We start from the raw sequence: 17,664 nt of genomic DNA on the forward strand, positions 1-17,664 counted from the left end.
CGTTTATTCACTCTAGAATAGAGGCTGAAAATCCTCATCGAGAGTTATTTCAAGATCAAGCATATAAAAGGCATAGCACAGTTCCTAATCCACAATAGGTTCCCATTCAGGGTTGGTTCTCCACCCTTGGCTCCTAGTCTATGAATGATGATAGCGGTTAAATTTATAGCCGACACTTAGGTAATTAAGCAGATCTTGAATTTTTATGGCTGGATTTCTTTTCCTGCTTCTCAGCCTCTTCAGTGTACCTTCCCATCACCTTCTTGCTTTCATTCATGGTTCTCAATCTTGGCTGCACATGTTAATCATTTTGCACGCCCAAGTTCCAGAGATTTGGTTTTAGCTGGTAGAGTCCTGGCTTTGTCTGACAAAACAATTCAATTCTCTGTCTATACCATGACAACAGCCAGGGAGTTAGATAGGCTGAGGAGAAGCACCTGACCTTTCTGAATGGTCTCACCCTGAGTCTGTGCCTGCTCCCCTCACGGTGCACCTGGTCTGGCAGCCCTACCCAGGAGTTTGACCAACTGCTACCCCACTCCTTTGGACTGTGATTTCTTCTCCTCTGCTCAACCCCCCAACACCTCCTGCCTTCTCATTACTATATGCTGCTAACTTGGAACACACATTCACCCATATGATAGGAGGAAGCAAGTGTCTGTCACAACGACTTCCAATCCCCTGAATGCACATACCACCTTCCCTCCTCTTACTATGGATGGAATGTCCCTGTATGGGTTGAAGATCCAACCCCTCTGCTCATACCCTGGAGCTCATTCTATCATTTATTCCACCTCTGCTGGACCATTCCCACCGCTATAATACTTCCATCTTAAATCCCTCCCAGACCTCACATACCCCTCCAGCCTGCCCCCTTTCTCTGGTTCCTTTTCAAGGAAATAAATAAATAAATAAATAAATAAAATAACAAAACAAAAAACACCTTGAAAATAGCCTGTCTTCACTGTTTCCAAACCTCTCCTCCTATTCTCCCTTGAACCACTTCCAGTCAGGCTTTCACCCCCACCATGCAACTGAACAGCACGGTCAAGGTCATCAATTACTTCTAAGACCAAATCAAGTCAAATCTCAAGCTTTGACTTATGCCTTTTGACAAAATCATTCACTCCCAGGTTCTTTTTGTGCACCACTGACTTCTGCTTCTCAGTCTCCTTAACTGACTTCTCATTTCTATAACTTCAGACATTGGAAATCCTCAGGGTCAATTCTCCGACCTGTTCTTATCTCTACTTAACTTGCTGTCCAACTGATTTTGTCTAATCTCATGGCTTTAAATACTTCCCATATACTGGTGACTCTGAGATTGATATCTCCTGTCTGGACCTCTTTCCTGAACTCCACATTTGTTTATCTTGACATCTTCACCTGATTCTGTCTCTGCAACATCAAATATCACATAGCTAAAACCAAATTCCTGATTCCCACCTTCTGCTATATTGGCTGCTTCCACCACCTTCTCTATCTCAGTAAAAGGCATTTCTACCTTTGTAGAAGTTCAGAGCTATGCCCTTGAAGTCATGCTTAATGCTCATCTCTTAACATACCCATCAGCAAATTCTATATTATATATGTTTTTCAATATTATTATCCATATATATAATTTTATTTATTTATTTACTTATCCATTCATTCATTTTTTTTGTGTGTGTGTGTGTGTGTGTGTGATGCTGGAAATTGAACCCGGGGATGCTTTACCACTGAGCTGTATTCCCAGTCCTTTTTGTTTTTCATCTTGAGACAATGTCCTGCTAAATTGTTCAGACTGACTTTGAACTTGGGATCCTCCTGCTTCGGCTTCCCGAGTTGCTGGATTACAGGCATGTGTCACCTTATTCAGCACATACATAAAATTTAAATTGCCAAATAACATTCATGTATAATAAGAACTACACAGACAGGGCCCGGGACTGTTCTAAGTGCTTTACATATAAGTTATCTAATCTTCATAAAATACTTCAACATAGGTACAATTATTATCTCCATTTTATAGATAAACTAAGTCACCAAAGTAATCCAGTTATTCTACACTTGAATACTTACAGTGTTTAGAAGTTTCTCGTTGCTATAAATCATGGAGTTTTAATCACTTTTGTGTTCAAAGACTTTTCTAATTTAGAATAATTTCTTGGGCATATATTCTCAGAAACTGAGTTATTTAAAGAATGAAAACCTTCTGAATTCCTAAAATAGCTAAGCTATTATTAGTAAAATTGGCTCTTTGAAATCTGAAGTTATATGTAGTTATTAGGAAATTAGGCTTTTTTTAATAGAGAAGATATAAAGAACTTAGATAGCTAAACATGATCCTTGATTTAGTTACAATGTATTTAAAATACTCTTTCACAAGGTGTTTAGTTTCCTTGTGTATAAAATGAAGATAATCCCGATAGTACAACTTCCTCACAAGGTGCATTCCTCAGACCCTCATTTCTACCAAAGTAGAAACCGTAGTGTTATTTTCCCCCAAACAAGCCACCAACTCTGAAACTTAGATCTAGTTCTGCTTCTTCCTAAAAAGGGATTGGTCCACTGCAGTCTTTAGGATCAACGGAACACTAAAGTCTGACTTTTAGTGACTCTGCGTGTCTGCATTTTACACCTACCTTTGCTTGTTCATTACTGTTTCACGATCCCATTCTATTCTCCTTCTGGACCTAAAGGAACGATCATAGTGATAGATTTGCCATGGTTGGGTATCAACTATGACCACCATAGTTTATTATTGTGCTCTTATCTCAATTTCAATATCATAGATTTGAACAAAGAATAGTTACTAATAAGTGACCTATGCTGCTTTTTTTAAAAAAAAAATCTAGTCTTCAGACTTCAGAAAACCCCATTATTATAAGGCAAAACTTCTTGGTTATATGTACCAACACTTTATTTTTTAGAGAATTTTCATCCCTATGGTAGAACTAGTTATATTATCTTCTTCCTTCAGTCAAGAAAACCTAACAGAAGTGTTTTCTTAGAAAGGAGAAAGTTCCAGAAGCCAGGAAGCCCCCACCTTTGCTTTTCTTTCTGCGTGCATTGGCTTGTTGGTTGGCAGTTGCTCTTTTGTAGATTCTTCTTTGCTCTTCCCAGTACTTCCCAGTAAGCATCCCTGTCGGATTCTGTCAGCATCAGACAATCCTGAAAGATGAAGAGACCAGAAGGAAAACAGTGCCCATATTCTTCCAGCAACAGAGATTTGAGATTTGAAATTTTGCAGTGGCTTTATAGTGTTGCTCCACAAATCTCCTGCCTCTGGAGGCCCTTTCCAGAAACTCCTGACCTTCGGGCAATAATTCCCTAAAATTTAGCTGGAAACCTGAGAGCTAATTATGGGTTTGCCTTTTCACCTGTTTTATAAGCACTTAATTCATTTACTAGTTCTAGAAGTTTTCTGGTGGAGCCTTTTGGATCTTCTAAATATAGAATCATATTGTCAGCAAATAGTGCTAATTTAAGTTCTTCTTTTCCTATACGTATCCCTTTAATTTCTTTCGTCTGTCTTATTGCTCTGGCTAGTGTTTGAAGAACTTTGTTGAATAGAAATGGTGAAAGAGAGCATCCCTGTCTTGTTCCAGGGCCTTCAATTTTTCTCCGTTTAGAATGATGTTGGCCTGGGGCTTAGCATAGGTAGCTTTTACAATGTTGAGATATGTTCCAGTTATCCCTAGTTTTTCTAGTGTTTTGAACATGAAGGGGTGCTGTATTTTGTCAAATGCTTTTTCTGCGTCTATTGAGATGATCATGTGATTTTTATCTTTGAGTCTATAAATGTGATGAATTATGTTTATTGATTTCCTTATGTTGAACCAACCTTGCATACCTGGGATGAATCCCACTTGATCATGGTGCATGATATTTTTGATATGATTTGTATTCGATTTGCCAGAATTTTATTGAGAATTTTTGCGTCTATGTTCATTAGAAATATTGGTCTGTAGTTTTCTTTTTGCCCAGATTGAATCAGGAAGATATACACAATTTAAACAGACCGATATCAAGTGATGAAATAGAAGACATCATCAGAATCTTACCAACCAAGAAAAGCCCAGGACCGGGTGGATACACAGCCGAGTTCTACAAGACCTTTAAAGAAGAATGAATACCAATACTCTTCAATTTATTTCAGGAAATAGAAAAAAAGACAGCACTTCTAAACTCATTCTATGAGGCCAATATCACCCTGATTCCAAAACAAGGCCAAAGACACATCAAAGAAAGAAAACTTTGGGGACTGGAATTCAATTTATGAATATGATTTAAGAAATTCACTGATGCCTTCAATATTCTATTTTATGGGAGTATAAGTTTTTGAAATAATTTCTAATTATCCTTTGTATTTCTGTAGTGTCTGTTGTGACATTACCTTTTTCATCACATATGCTAGTAATTTGAGTTCTCTCTCTCCTTCTCTTCATTAGCATGGCTAAGGGGCTGTCAATTTTATTTATTTTTCTAAGAACCAACTTTTGACCCAGCTATCCCTCTCCTCATTCTATATCCAAAGGACTTTAAAACAGCATACTACAAAGACACAGCCACATCAGTGTTTATAGCAGCATAATTCACAATAGCTAAACTGTGGAACCAACCTAGATGCCCTTCAGTAGATGAATGGATTAAAAAATGTGGCATATATACACATTGGAATATTACTCAGTAATAAAAGAGAATAAAACCATTGCATTTGCAGGTAAATAGATATAATTGGAGAAGATAATGCTAAGTGAAGTTGGCCAATCCCCAAAAAACAAATGGTGAATGTTTTCTATGTTATAAGGTAACTGACTCATAGTGGGGTAGGGAGAGGGAGCATGGGAGGAATAGACAAACTCTAGATAGGGCAGAGGGGTGGGAGGGGAAGGGAGGGGGCAAGGGGTTAGCAATAATGGTGGAATGTGATGGACATCATTATTCAAAGTACATGTATGAAGACATGAAGTGTGTGAACATACTTTATATACAATCAGAGATATGAAAAATTGTGTTCTATATGTATAATAAGAATTATGATGCATTCCACTGTCATTTAAAAAATAAAAATAATTAAAAAATAAATAAGATGCAAATCCAAAAAATATATATATAAGCACTTAATGTCCTGTTTTAAATATCTTCTTACTTCAAATACCAGAATAGTTTCTGGTTTTCTGACTAAAGATTGACTGCTATGTCCTAGCTCTTGTATTTACGTAAACCTGTGGTCAGGCATTCACCTCAGCAAAGCAAAACATACCAAAACAGAGAAGTCTAGTTTAGATTATCAGCACCAGATCCCTAGCCCATAATTTGCAATATATTTTTTTTAACCCAAGAAGTAACCCATTTGTGTGATTGCAATTTCTTCTCCAGGTCTTATAGAATACTGCAACACAAATCATAACACAGAGGCCAGATCAAAAAATTACCATATGAGCATCACCAGCGTTCCAAGGTGATACCCTGAGGATGGGGGTTACAATATGTACATGTCCATCCCTACTATTTTTCTGCTCCCTTTTACTTTATTCTGCTTATATGTGTATTTATTGGATTTATGTTTTGTCAATTCTTTTAAGGAAAGGTTTTTTGGAGGGGCAGAGGAGGGTCCTCAGCTCCTAGGAAATGTTAAAAAAATATGGTTAAATTAAACGTAAAATTAATGAGTGGTTTTCTACTTGTTTTGATGGAGCAAACAGCAGTTCACACATTTCAAATCTGAGTTAACTTTCAGCTAAAATAAGCCTCTCAGTTTCTCCAAATGGGTTAGCTGTCCATTTTATTTTAGGATTTATTTCTCCCCTGTATTCATGATGGATTTATGATTATACCTTTTACACTTATTTAAAACAGATTTTAGATTATCTCCGTAAGTGATTCTTGTGTACACTAAAACTTGAGAACCACTGTAATAAATAAAAGTAGAACTTTGTTTCTTTGAAATCCTCATTTAAGGAGTTAAATCTAAAGAATCCAAAGTCTTAGGGCTCTTCACAGGATTCACATCTGAGAGATGATGCATAGAATCAGAATTTTGAAGGTGCAAAGATTCTTACAGATCATTTAATTTTAGCCTCTCATTTAGGATGTCAGCAATCACATTTAGAGTTCATAGACAGTTTGGAGCAGAACAGAAATCAGAATGCAGTTATGTGAATTTCAATTCAGTGCTTTTTAAAACATGGCTGTCACGTGCATTTGTGAGAGTGGTGAACTGCACAACTGATAGCAGTAAAGTTCAAACATAATTAGTGTATTAACTTTTCAAAACATGCAGAAGTCCCTTGAGGAAGGGATACTATTTTTTTTTAATATGTACAAAGATGTAACACAAGTTTGTGGTCGGCAGCCCCTCTCGGCTTTTAATAAAAAACATACCTTTTTATTAACGTACAATCTACAGGCTCTAATCTCACTAACATACAGTACAGATACATTTTATGGAAATTTGAATTATACAATTTGAGATTGCTGAAACAGGAAAAAAAAAACTTTACAAAAACAAAGTTTTACTGCAAAAACTGCACATCTCTAAAAAGCTGCCGAGAATTGCAAATTCTGAACTGGCTAACCCAGTGAAATGCAAACTGGATTCATGGATCATCATGCAGAGGTGGTGCATCACACAATATAGAGTGACCCACACTCCAGTTGATGGGCACTGCAACTTCCAATGTGAGTCAGTGACCATGATGCCATTGCCTGCACTATAAACTTTTAGCATAGAACTTACCATGATAAAACACTTGAACTCCTAACCACTGCAACAACGGTATACCATCTGTTAATTTAGGAGACAGCATACTCTAAAAAGCACTGGAGAAAATGATGTAAAGGTGAAATATAGAAGTAGGGCCAAAAAACCACAACAGCATCCCACCTAATATTTTTTTCTGTGAAAACTGGTCTTAAGTTATGAGTATTTGAAATTATGTGGTATATTCAGGACAGCATTCCTCACACAAAGTGCAGCTTCCTTTACTTTAAAAATTTTTGATGTCTTTCAGTGACTCTAATTCCAACTCTATGCCTGAAAGACAATGTGTAAAATTAGAAGCCCGGGGGGTTTCCAATTGAACATGACATTTAGTGATCCACAAAGGGGATGTAAGTCTATGGTAAGCTTTCCAGAAGTTAGATCTGTTTTTGTGTGTTATTAATTTTTTCTAGTATACAGTGAAATGCAGCATCATGTAGAATAATGCTGTGGGTAGGTTTGGTCCAGGCTCTAATAGGTTTTGAATTTGTCACTAAGTTACCTTTGTGGGTGTCTTCACAAGCTTATCTTCACTGTACCTGTTCAACCAGTTAAAACAGAGGGTCAAGCAATCGTATTGCCTCCCCTCCCCAAGTTAGAGGATTAAGGAGCTACTAAGCACAAAATGCTTTTAACCTAAGGAACACGACAAATACTGTGGCCTTGTGGGGCGATATCCACAGGGGAATAGAGCCACACCCTCGTCACCACCTGATGCTGTTGCAGCCAATTCCTTTGTCCTGGGACATCAACTCTGCATGTGCTCAAATTTCCAGGGAAGCTGGCCTCAAATTTGATATATTTCATTTTTTTTTCCCTAGCACTAGGGATTGAACCCCGGGGTGCTCTACCACTGAGCCATGTCCCCAGCCCTTTTTATTTTTTTATTTTGAGATAGGGTCTCCCTAAGTTGCTTAGGGTCTAGCTAAGTTGCTGAGGCTGTCTTTAAATTTGCAGTCCTCCTGCCTCAGCCTTCCAAATGGCTGGGATTACAGATGTGCACCACCAAGCCTGGCAAATTTTAGTATTTGTAAAAATCATCAAAGTGCTGACTATGAGGGTAACTAGAACTTTGATGAAATCCTACATTTACTTTATGGTTTTGTATTACTTGTAATTGGATTATCACAAACTTGTCCCAAATGTACTACTCAATTAAAAAAATTTGCCAAGAAATTTTAACAGTTTATTATTTTTAAAATTACTTCTTTCCAAGCAGGCAGTCTTCATGAATAACCAAGTTCTCTTACCAATATAGATTGATCAGAACACCTTGGAGAGTACTGCAATTTTAAGAAGAATATGAGGGGCTGGGGATGTGGCTCAAGCGGTAGCACGCTCGCCTGGCATGCGTGCAACCCGGGTTCGATCCTCAGCACCACATACCAACAAAGATGTTGTGTCCGCCGAGAACTAAAAAATAAATATTAAAAATTCTCTCTCTCACTCTCTCTTTAAAAAAAAAAAAAAAAGAAGAATATGAAATCTTGTTTGGTTAGGGAGTAACCTATGTTTAAAGTCAAGGGCTGATCTGATAAATTCTGGGTGACATTTTCAGTATTACTATCTTAATGACTTACAGATAAGTTTGGGATCTTAGAATTTGCAGAAGAATATTATTTAAAAATTTTTTTTCTTTCCTATTAAGGCCAGGTTTGCTGAGAGGTCTCGATGAGTTCTGTGACCCCTGGCACTTGTCATTTCCAAATATACATGATTTTTCTACTCTTGTACCATCACTGAGATATGTGTGTGCATAAAAACAAAAACTATATATATCTACCCTGCATTTCCACATTTTGGATCCCCTCCAGACACCATTCCGAATATGACAGTTGGCTGCAGGGTAGTAAAAATGGTTCTTTCCTCAAAATAAAACCTTTAAAGATCCCTTAGTAGCTATTTGGGGACTGGAATTCAATTTCAATTCTCCACCCTTTGGCCAGCTGTAGATTCAAAATGCTTACATAAAACATCCAGAGTATGTACTTCATGGCAAATTTGATTTTTCTTTTGCAATAGAAATGTGTGCCATAGTTACCACAAACTTTATCTTTATTTAGAAAAAAATGCATAGCAGTAATGTACCTCAACAAGAGAGAACAGATCTTTTTAAAATTTTATTTTTATAGGTGTCTTTGATATAAGCTTCTTACAACACAGAGCTCATGAAATCTACACCTGCAAATAATAATACTCTCTATTTTATATCTAAAAGCATTACTTCTCAAATTCTATTATTACAAGTAGTTCTTGCACATAAATGTTACATCACAATAGCAAAAAAAAATGTAAACTTCTTTTGCAAACTACATAAATACTATAATATGTGCCTTAAAGTTATTCTTATTTTAAATCAGAATATGTTCTAACTGCCTTACACAGAAAACCTTGGTCAGTAGCCTATATATTATATATCATATCATATTCCTTTTTTTATTTTTTACTGGTTTGCTTTTTCGTGTTGCCCACGTAAGTCTTTGAAGAAGAAAAATTCAAAATAGAACCCAGATAAAAATTCAGTTCATAAGTTGGACAAGTACTGAAGTAGGTTGATAACTTTGAGCAAAATATGAAATGTGAAATTATTCCACACACTAAATCTAACAAGCCAACAGCGACGTGGAAGTAACTGAAAATCAGGACTCTAGTCATGCTTGTACTTGATCCTATATGGAAGGGATTCTGCCTACTTGTTGATATACCTTTTACTATGCTGTTCTTAAAAAGTCTGCTCTTAAATGGACACTTATTTCTCTCTTTCTCTTTTTTTTTTTTTTTTTTTTTGAGCATAATAGGTTAATTCTATAGCTACCGTCCTGGACTGAAAAGTCTAGATGTCCAGTGACTTTCCTCTACCACCACTGTCGTTGGAGTCTTCAGACACAGAGTTCATGATAAGCAGATGTGCTTCTGTAGGCATGCCCATGTAGAGGACCACACTGAAGCCTTCCCCATTTCCAACAAGGTTTTAAAACCTTTGCCTTTTTGTTGCTATTTTTAAGTAAATGGTTTCCTCAGAATGTTCTTTTGGTTCAAAGTCACGTTTATCCTGCAGCTCTCACCGATTTGTTATTCTTAGATTCCTATTGAACACCTCGCTACTGGCCTAGTTTCTTTGAGGAAAGAAAAAAAAAATACAAATTGCTGAAGCATTTCTGAAAATTTTAAATGCATGCAGAAAGAACTACGTAGGTTTTTCTAGCAGCTAAATAAGATGGCTCAAGTAACATCGTTTATTATTTATTTCAGCTTAAGCCCTTTAACAACATCTTTTAAAAACCCAGGGAGAATGGCTACAAGGTGGTGGCAAAGCCCAGAATGCTCAGCCAGCCAGCTAGATGTTCTGAGCAGTTCACAGGACAAGCAGGAAGACACTGTGCTGTCTTCTCTCTTTCTGTGCATTTTCACCAAATGCATTGTGTCTTCTCGTCCCTGCCCATGCTTTTAAACTATGGAAAACAATATATATATATATATTTTTTTTTAATTTACCAGTGATTAATTCAGACCTCAAATAACACTGTGCATGGGCTTTGTTAGAGACAGGTAACCATTCTTAACAGCTCTTTCCCCAGGGGAGGCCTGGATTGAAGGAGAGGTGTCCACAGCTTAGGAGCTGTTTTTGTTGCAGACTGTGCTTTGGCTAATACTATCTTCTGTATACTGGCTGCCTGTGTCACTCCTGCTGAGGACTGTAGAGGGGATGCGGGAGGGACGCCTCTCTGGGTTGTTCTCCTGAGAAAAGCAGCAGATCATCTTCTTCATGGTGCTGTACATGTCCTCATCTTTATAGGAGTAGATGATGGGGTTCATGACGGAGTTAAGCAGCGCCAGCAGCAGGAACCAGCGTTTCACATGCTGCACGCCACACTGCGTGCAGCTCAGGCCATCCAGGAGCAGAACCACCAGACCTGGGGTCCAGCACACCACGAATGCCCCTAGAGGGAGAGAAGAGGAAGCAACATGGACTCAGACTTATTCAGGATCCTTTTCTCCTAAGGGACCGCAAGGATTTGTCAACTGCAAAACAAACTTTCAGCTTTCATCTGAGCATTTGAGACCTGAATTTGTGAGAGACAAGTAGCTGGGAACCTCCTTGATTATCAATCATATAGGTTTCACTATCTAACCCAGGTCTTGTTATTGTTCAGAGCTTACACCAATCTCCTGCTTAGGAAGCCCTATACTCACATGATCTCCAGCAGTTCTCTGACCTACCCACACTGGAAGGCTGATGCCATCATTATCCACATTTGACAGATGGGGAAACTGAGACTCAATTCCAGGGGGACATGGGGGGAAGCCTCTCTAACACTAGGACCACACACCCAACCCTATCTGCTGCTGTTCTCTAAATCAGACATTCTAAATGCTTTCTTGAAAATAGGACACATTGCATCCATGGTGTATCTCCTAAGGTTTTAACTAAGTCACCCGTTCAAAAATGCTATTCTTTACAGATTCATGCCAATGCTTGGTAAGCACTGTATTCTTTTTGGCATCTCCACAGGTCATCTGCTTAATCATCTGGCCAGAAATAAAATTTTCCTGGGAGGGTAGAAAAGTGCTTTTGAGACTCCACAATAGAACAGAAGATTCTTATTGTCTTCTTACCCTGTAGCCTAAGTCTCTAGGTATTGGAGCACTCTTACCTTACTTGCAAGTTTCCTGAAAATTTTCTTTTAAAATATAAGTCAAGGATGCAATATTCTGCACTTGGTTCTCATAACCAAGTAGCAGCTAGACTCTGTACAGTGCTCAGTGAGCTAGCACTGGTGTGAATGACTTCCCTTGATTAACTCAGGACTACCATATGAGGTCGGCATTATTATTATCTCTGGGAATTGGAGACACCAGGAAAGTTATGTAACTTGCCTTTGTTTTAATAGCTCTTAAGGGACACTTAATTTTGAATGCAGGGAATCTTTTGCCAAGGGATATGCTCTTGGCCATCATGTGACCTGACCCCAGTAGTGTGATGTGGTTACTTTCTTTCAATGTCCTTGTCATTTCCAAATACACTTGCTTATTCATGTGAGGAGCTCTACTAGACAGCAAAGGAGGTGAAGGTCATGTACTCAGGGAGCTAAAATGCTAATGCCGGACAAAGAATAAGCAGATAATTCTGTAAAACCATAGCAACAACTAGTTACTCTTAGTGGTTAGGATTAATCCTGGGCAGTTTCTTCTTGTTGCTTTATTTTCCTTCTAAGAGACAGAATATGAAGCAAGACAAGGTGAGGAAATGCCATGAGCTCACTTTATGAGCCACCCAACATAGGCAAATTACTTCATTTTTCTGAGTCTTCATTCTCTCCTTTAAAAAAATAAGACGATAAACTTAACTATGTGGGGTGGTTGTGGGGATCAGAGATAATGGAAAATGTTGCTCACCAGTATGCTCGAGGCAGCAAAGGCCCTGAGACGTTAGGTGACATCCTCCACAGAGTCAAGTGTCAGAGCCGGGATTTGCACCCAGGATTAGCACCAGAGGCTGTACTCCTTTCCCTAAGCTGGGATGCTCAGTGGTGGGCCAGAAACTGTCTTATTACTAAAGTGAGTGATGGGGATACTTCTGGATCTAAAGTTCCTTTTGAGGTATGTCACATCTGACCATGAAGCTGCATATATCATAACTAAGTTATGCTTTGACACGCTAAAGAAAGATTATCTGGCCAGAAAAAGGAAAGAAGGAGAAGAAATGGGGAGGGAAGCGGAGGAGAAAGGAAAGGATGGGAGGAGAGAGTCTGGATACAGGGTAAGAAGAGAATAAAAATCTGCTGATCTTGTCTTCATAGTGCTTCAGAAGACCAATGAAAGACAAGTTTTCTTTGACAGAATGGCCCCAACACACCAGGCTGCTAAATTAGGGAACAGATGCTTCAGAGACATGGCCGTGAGCTGAGAGTGACACTCCATGACAGTCACCTGGGGAAACACTCTGGTACCCAGAGGCCAAGGTTTCAGCTCAAATACATCTCTGGAGGTAGGCACAGTTAACCTAACAGTTCATTCTTTAGAGCTTTCTTCCATATGTCAGTTTTGGTATGAGCCTTCACCCCAAAATCTTTCAAAGACAAAATGTCAGGAATGGTTTTGGTTCTGGGGATCTGTAATCTTGGAGAATTCTTAGAGGATGTCGGAAATACACAAATGAGCAATTGTCCTAATTCTTAAAAGAGGAGGGGAGTGTGTGTGTGAGAGAGAGGGAGTAATCCTGGAAGATACAGGTCACTTGGTCTCCTACTAATTCTCAGTAAATTCTAGGAAAAAAAAAAAAGCTAAAAATGAACTTCTGGACTGGGGATGTAGCTTAGTGTAGCACTTACCTAGAATGCTGGAGCTCAACCTTAGTACAGCAAAAATAAATAAATATATCAATGAACAAACAAATTCTCTTTAAAAGTGAAAGAAAAATTAAATTAAAAAGTAATGTTTTTTGAGCTGGGAGCCATTGTGCACACCTGTAATCCCAGTGGCTTGAAAGGCTGAGACAGGAGGATCACAAGTTCAAAGCCAGCCTCAGAAAAAGTGAGGTGCCAAGCAACTCAGTGAGACCCTGTCTCTAAATAAAAAAATACAAAGCAGAGCTGGGGATGTGGCTCAGTGGTTGAGTGCCCCTGAGTACAATCCCCAGTACCAAAAAAAAAAAAAAAAAAAAAAAATGACCACAGAGGTGAGAAACAGCATGAGGCATATGGGGAATTCCAAATAGTTCAGGATGGTTTTAACCCAGGTATGTGATTGAGGAAGTAAGATGAAGTCTGAGAGGTCAACATAGGCCAAATTCAGAACGCTGTGAGCAAGATGCAAAAATTAAGATTTATTGTATAGATCAGACACTAAGAGCCTTTTTCAAAAAGGAGTTGATCCAGGGAACGAAGAAGCCTAAATGCCTTCAGTGTATGTAAAGAATTAACTTCTTTCCCAAGCTTCTAGGTGGTATGATTTATATACTATCCTTGATAGGATTAGGACAATATTTGTGTTCCATGATTCATAAGCAAACCCAAATGAAAAAGGTTAGATCAAAGGCCTTTCAGACTCAGTAGCAAGTTGATGCATTGTGAAATCCATTTAGTGGATTGCAACCAGCAGTTTTTTTTTTTTGTTTAAGAAACAATATAGAACAGAAAACATCAGGGTGCTGTAAGTTTACTTCAAGAAATTTGTTTCCATCACACACACAAATGTGTGTGTTAGTCTGTGATTCAGAATGTACACTATTTCTTACTATGAGTCTTTTTTTCTTTTTCTTTTTTAAAGAAAAGTTTTAAATCTACTTCTATAGATCACAAACTTTTGGTCTGTTTGTTTGTTTTAAGTAGAGGAATACTTTTCCCAAAGGAGCTCTCTCATTATACTCAAAAGCCAGGTTTCTCTGACTAAAGAAAGAGCTGGGGAAGGGGGTATGGATAAAGCCCTGCAGGGCAAAATTCCCTCTATCTTCCAACTCCAAATGCTGCGCCCATACACGCATGTATATTGAGATACCTCTAAGGAATCCTTGGCAACTCCACTGACCATAGTCTAAAAACTACTGCTACAGGATGATAGTTCTTTGAAGATTTCTAATCAGGGGTGGGATAAATCTTTTATTTTAAAGTGAAGTTTTACTCACATGCTCAGGGTGGACAGGAGGCATGTGAAACTAGATGTCTGTTCCCACCTGTGTTAGAATCACCTAGATGTCCGCTTTCCATGCAGATTCCTGATCCTTCTCTCAAGTCTAATCAAATGAGAAACTGATGGAGGTGTGATCTGGGCATTTCCCAGTTTTAACCAGCTCCCTGGGAAATGCTATAGCATGGTAAAATTTGAGAACCCCTGGTCTAGGCAGGGAAACACATCTAAAGAAGGGCTAAAATCCCAGGGGATCCAATGAGGACCTGAAGAGGTAGTGACTGAGATGGACTAAAGTGGATGGGTTTGAGGGGGGAGTAAGCAGGAAGGCACTAAAGACTTGATGAGTACTCGGATCTAGGAAGTGAGGGGGAGGAAAGAATCTAAGGTGACTGGGTGGCATCTGGCTGTGAAAACCAAGTGGAGGAGACAGAGGAGGACTAGATTCAGAAGGCGACAGTGGTTCAGTTTTAGGCATCAGGCACTTAAGGGTATCTGTGGCTCCTTCATGGGGAGGAAGCAGCCAGAATCCTGGATCAGAACTCAGCGCTCTAAACACAAATGTTGACTTGGGAGTCACCAGCAATAGATGACAAGTGAATCCATATGTCCTTCCATTAATAAATATTTACTAAGCAATCATCTTCCCTGTGCCAGCTAATCAAAGGGAATGTCTTCATAATGAAGCCGTCTCACTTCCTTCCATTGCCAAGTGACAGGTCAGTTATATTGATCAGATACAGTTACTTTTAATTTTAATGGTGGTTTATGTTCTTTCAGTACCTGTGTAAGAGACTCACTAATAGTCCAATTAGACTACAAATGAGCTTTCTGCCAATAATCAAATAAACTAGTTGGAATGCTATTTTCAAAAATCAATAACAAGAGTTCAATGTTAATTTTTAAAGTATAGTGAATCATATACTCGAATATTCAATTACAGTACTGAGATGACATTCTAATGACTTCAATTTAAGTAATCAGCCACATCAAATTAAGGACTATTTTACTCTTTGGATGGTACAATTATAAATGAAAATATTGGTGACAAGTGAAATAAAAGATCTTTCCAAGTTTCTAAATCAATATGAAGTTTAAATAATCTATATGTCCCCCACCCCAATTTGGAAGTTTACAAAAATCTCAAATAATGCCCTGGCTAACACCTCCCCTCCACGGTGTAGGAAATAGTAAGAGAGAAGAGCACTTTAGCTGGGAGAAGTGGCCTCACTGGAATACATTTAAGACAGTTCAGCATTCCTGGGGTTTTGGTGACAGATAGGATGTACACAAGATGGGATTTTAAGTTGCATGTAACCTGATCTTCAGGACTCATACTTTTCTATTCCATGTAGTTAGACTTGTAGCCATATTTTCATTTGTTTAAAAATTCACACATGCAATTAACAACAAAAAAAATCTTGACATGTGAGTGGCACACAAAACATCCATAATGATAAAAACAATCACACAAAATAGTCTCACTTTGACACATGGACTACTAATTTCATCAAACAGGAAGATATATTTTAAATCTGTTCACTCTGTTATTCTTTGTTTTTGGTCCAGGAAAAAACAGCAATGCACAAGCAATAATACTAACTTACTAAGCCACAGGGCTGTCTGATTTACTAAAATAGAAAATTACAGCTCTACATAAAAATCAGGTTGTGAACCTCATCCTAGGGAAGTGCTGTTCTTATTTGAAAAGAAACTTTAAAAGTAAAAATTTAAAGTAAATAGCTGTTTGGGGTTGGAAGCATCATAATGTGGAAGTCATATTAACAGAATATTCAAGGGAAAATGCTCTTTGACATTAAAAAATGTGTTCAATTTAAAAATAATACATCTAGGGCTAGGGTTGTGGCTCAGTGGTAGAGTGCTCGCCTAGCATGTGTGAGGCACTGGGTTCGATCCTCAGCACCACATAAAAATAAATAAAGATATTGTGTTCATCTACAACTAAAATTTTTTTAATTAAAAAAATAAAAATAACACATCTAGATGTGATGTGCATTCAATTCACATTCATTCACAACATTTTAGAAGTTCAATCATTGAAAGAATAAATTTTCATAATATGAAAATGTATACTTTTAGTAAATCTGACTTATTTTTATTTCAGAAGACAAGAAAACACTAAGGTATTGAGATAGATGATGAGCAGTTAAACTTTCCACAAATAATTCATTTGACACCATTGTTATGACTGTTGGGTGGGTCTTTTGATTCCAACAACCTGTTTTAGACACTTGTTTTAAATTTGTGGCCAGCTTTGGAAAATTGAAAATCTTGATGCCAAGAGGTTATGAGGTAAAGGTTAAAGCAGAGGCATGACAGCCTAAACCACAGCTAAGATCTAATTCTAGTTTTAATTCTAGACAACAGCTGGAAACCATAAACTGTATAAATAAGAAAACACCATCTCCACCTCCAGATTCTACTTTAAGCATCGTATGGATTGACCAACAACACTCAGCATCGCACTAACTATTCTATCAAGGGCTCTCCAGCTTCCAAGAAAAGGTGTGAGGTCCGCTGCATGAATTGGCAGAGCAGCAGCTGTTTGCCTTAAAGAATGACAGATCCCTACCCGCAAGCTCAAGTGCCTCCTTGTGCAGTCATTCCTTTGGATTAGGAACACCTCTGTTGCACTTCACTTGGAAATACTAACACTGAATGAAGGTATGTGTTATTTTATCACATGAACCGCCATTAGCACAGAACAGGACCCTGGGGAATGTAAAAGGAATACCCTTGATGGGGTTGAAAATTTTGAAAGGATTATAGCATGGGGTACTGCACAGGAAAGTTCACCCAGATTCTGGACATGCAGATGGTACAAAATGCCATTCCGAATGGCAAGTAACATGAATACAAGTAACAATAAATATTGGCGAGGATGTACAGAAAAGGGTACACTCATAGATTGTCAGTGGGACTGCAAACTAGTGCAACCACTTTAGAAAGCAGCATGAAGATTCCTCAAAAAACTAGGAATGAAACCACCATTTGACCCAGCTATCCCACTCCTTGGTTTATATCCAAAGGCTTTAAAATCAGCATACTGCATTGACACAGTCACTTTAATGTTTATAGCAGCACAATTAACAATAGCTAAGCTATGGAACCAACCTAGGTACCCTTCAATAGATGAATGGATAAAGAAAATGTGGTATATATACATACAATGGAGTATTACTCAGCCATAAAGAATGACTTTATAATATTTGCCAGTAAATGGATGGATCTGGAGAATATCATGCTAAGTGAAATAAACCAATTCCCTG

The 17,664-nt window shown here is 38.1% G+C and overlaps 1 protein-coding gene across 1 annotated transcript in view; it reads right to left on the reverse strand.

Annotated features, from left to right (window-relative positions):
• Positions 1 to 10,360: 10,360 nt before the first annotated feature.
• Positions 10,361 to 17,664, reverse strand: part of Lpar3 (lysophosphatidic acid receptor 3) — a 47,198-nt gene continuing 39,894 nt past the window's right edge. The window contains exon 2 of the mRNA XM_026406175.2: positions 10,361 to 10,689. Within this exon, the coding sequence (XP_026261960.1) occupies positions 10,361 to 10,689 (329 nt within the window). The remainder of the gene's footprint in view (positions 10,690 to 17,664) is intronic.

The sequence above is a fragment of the Urocitellus parryii genome, chromosome 11, assembly GCF_045843805.1.
Source record: "Urocitellus parryii isolate mUroPar1 chromosome 11, mUroPar1.hap1, whole genome shotgun sequence".
Classification (NCBI taxonomy): Eukaryota; Metazoa; Chordata; class Mammalia; order Rodentia; family Sciuridae; genus Urocitellus; species Urocitellus parryii.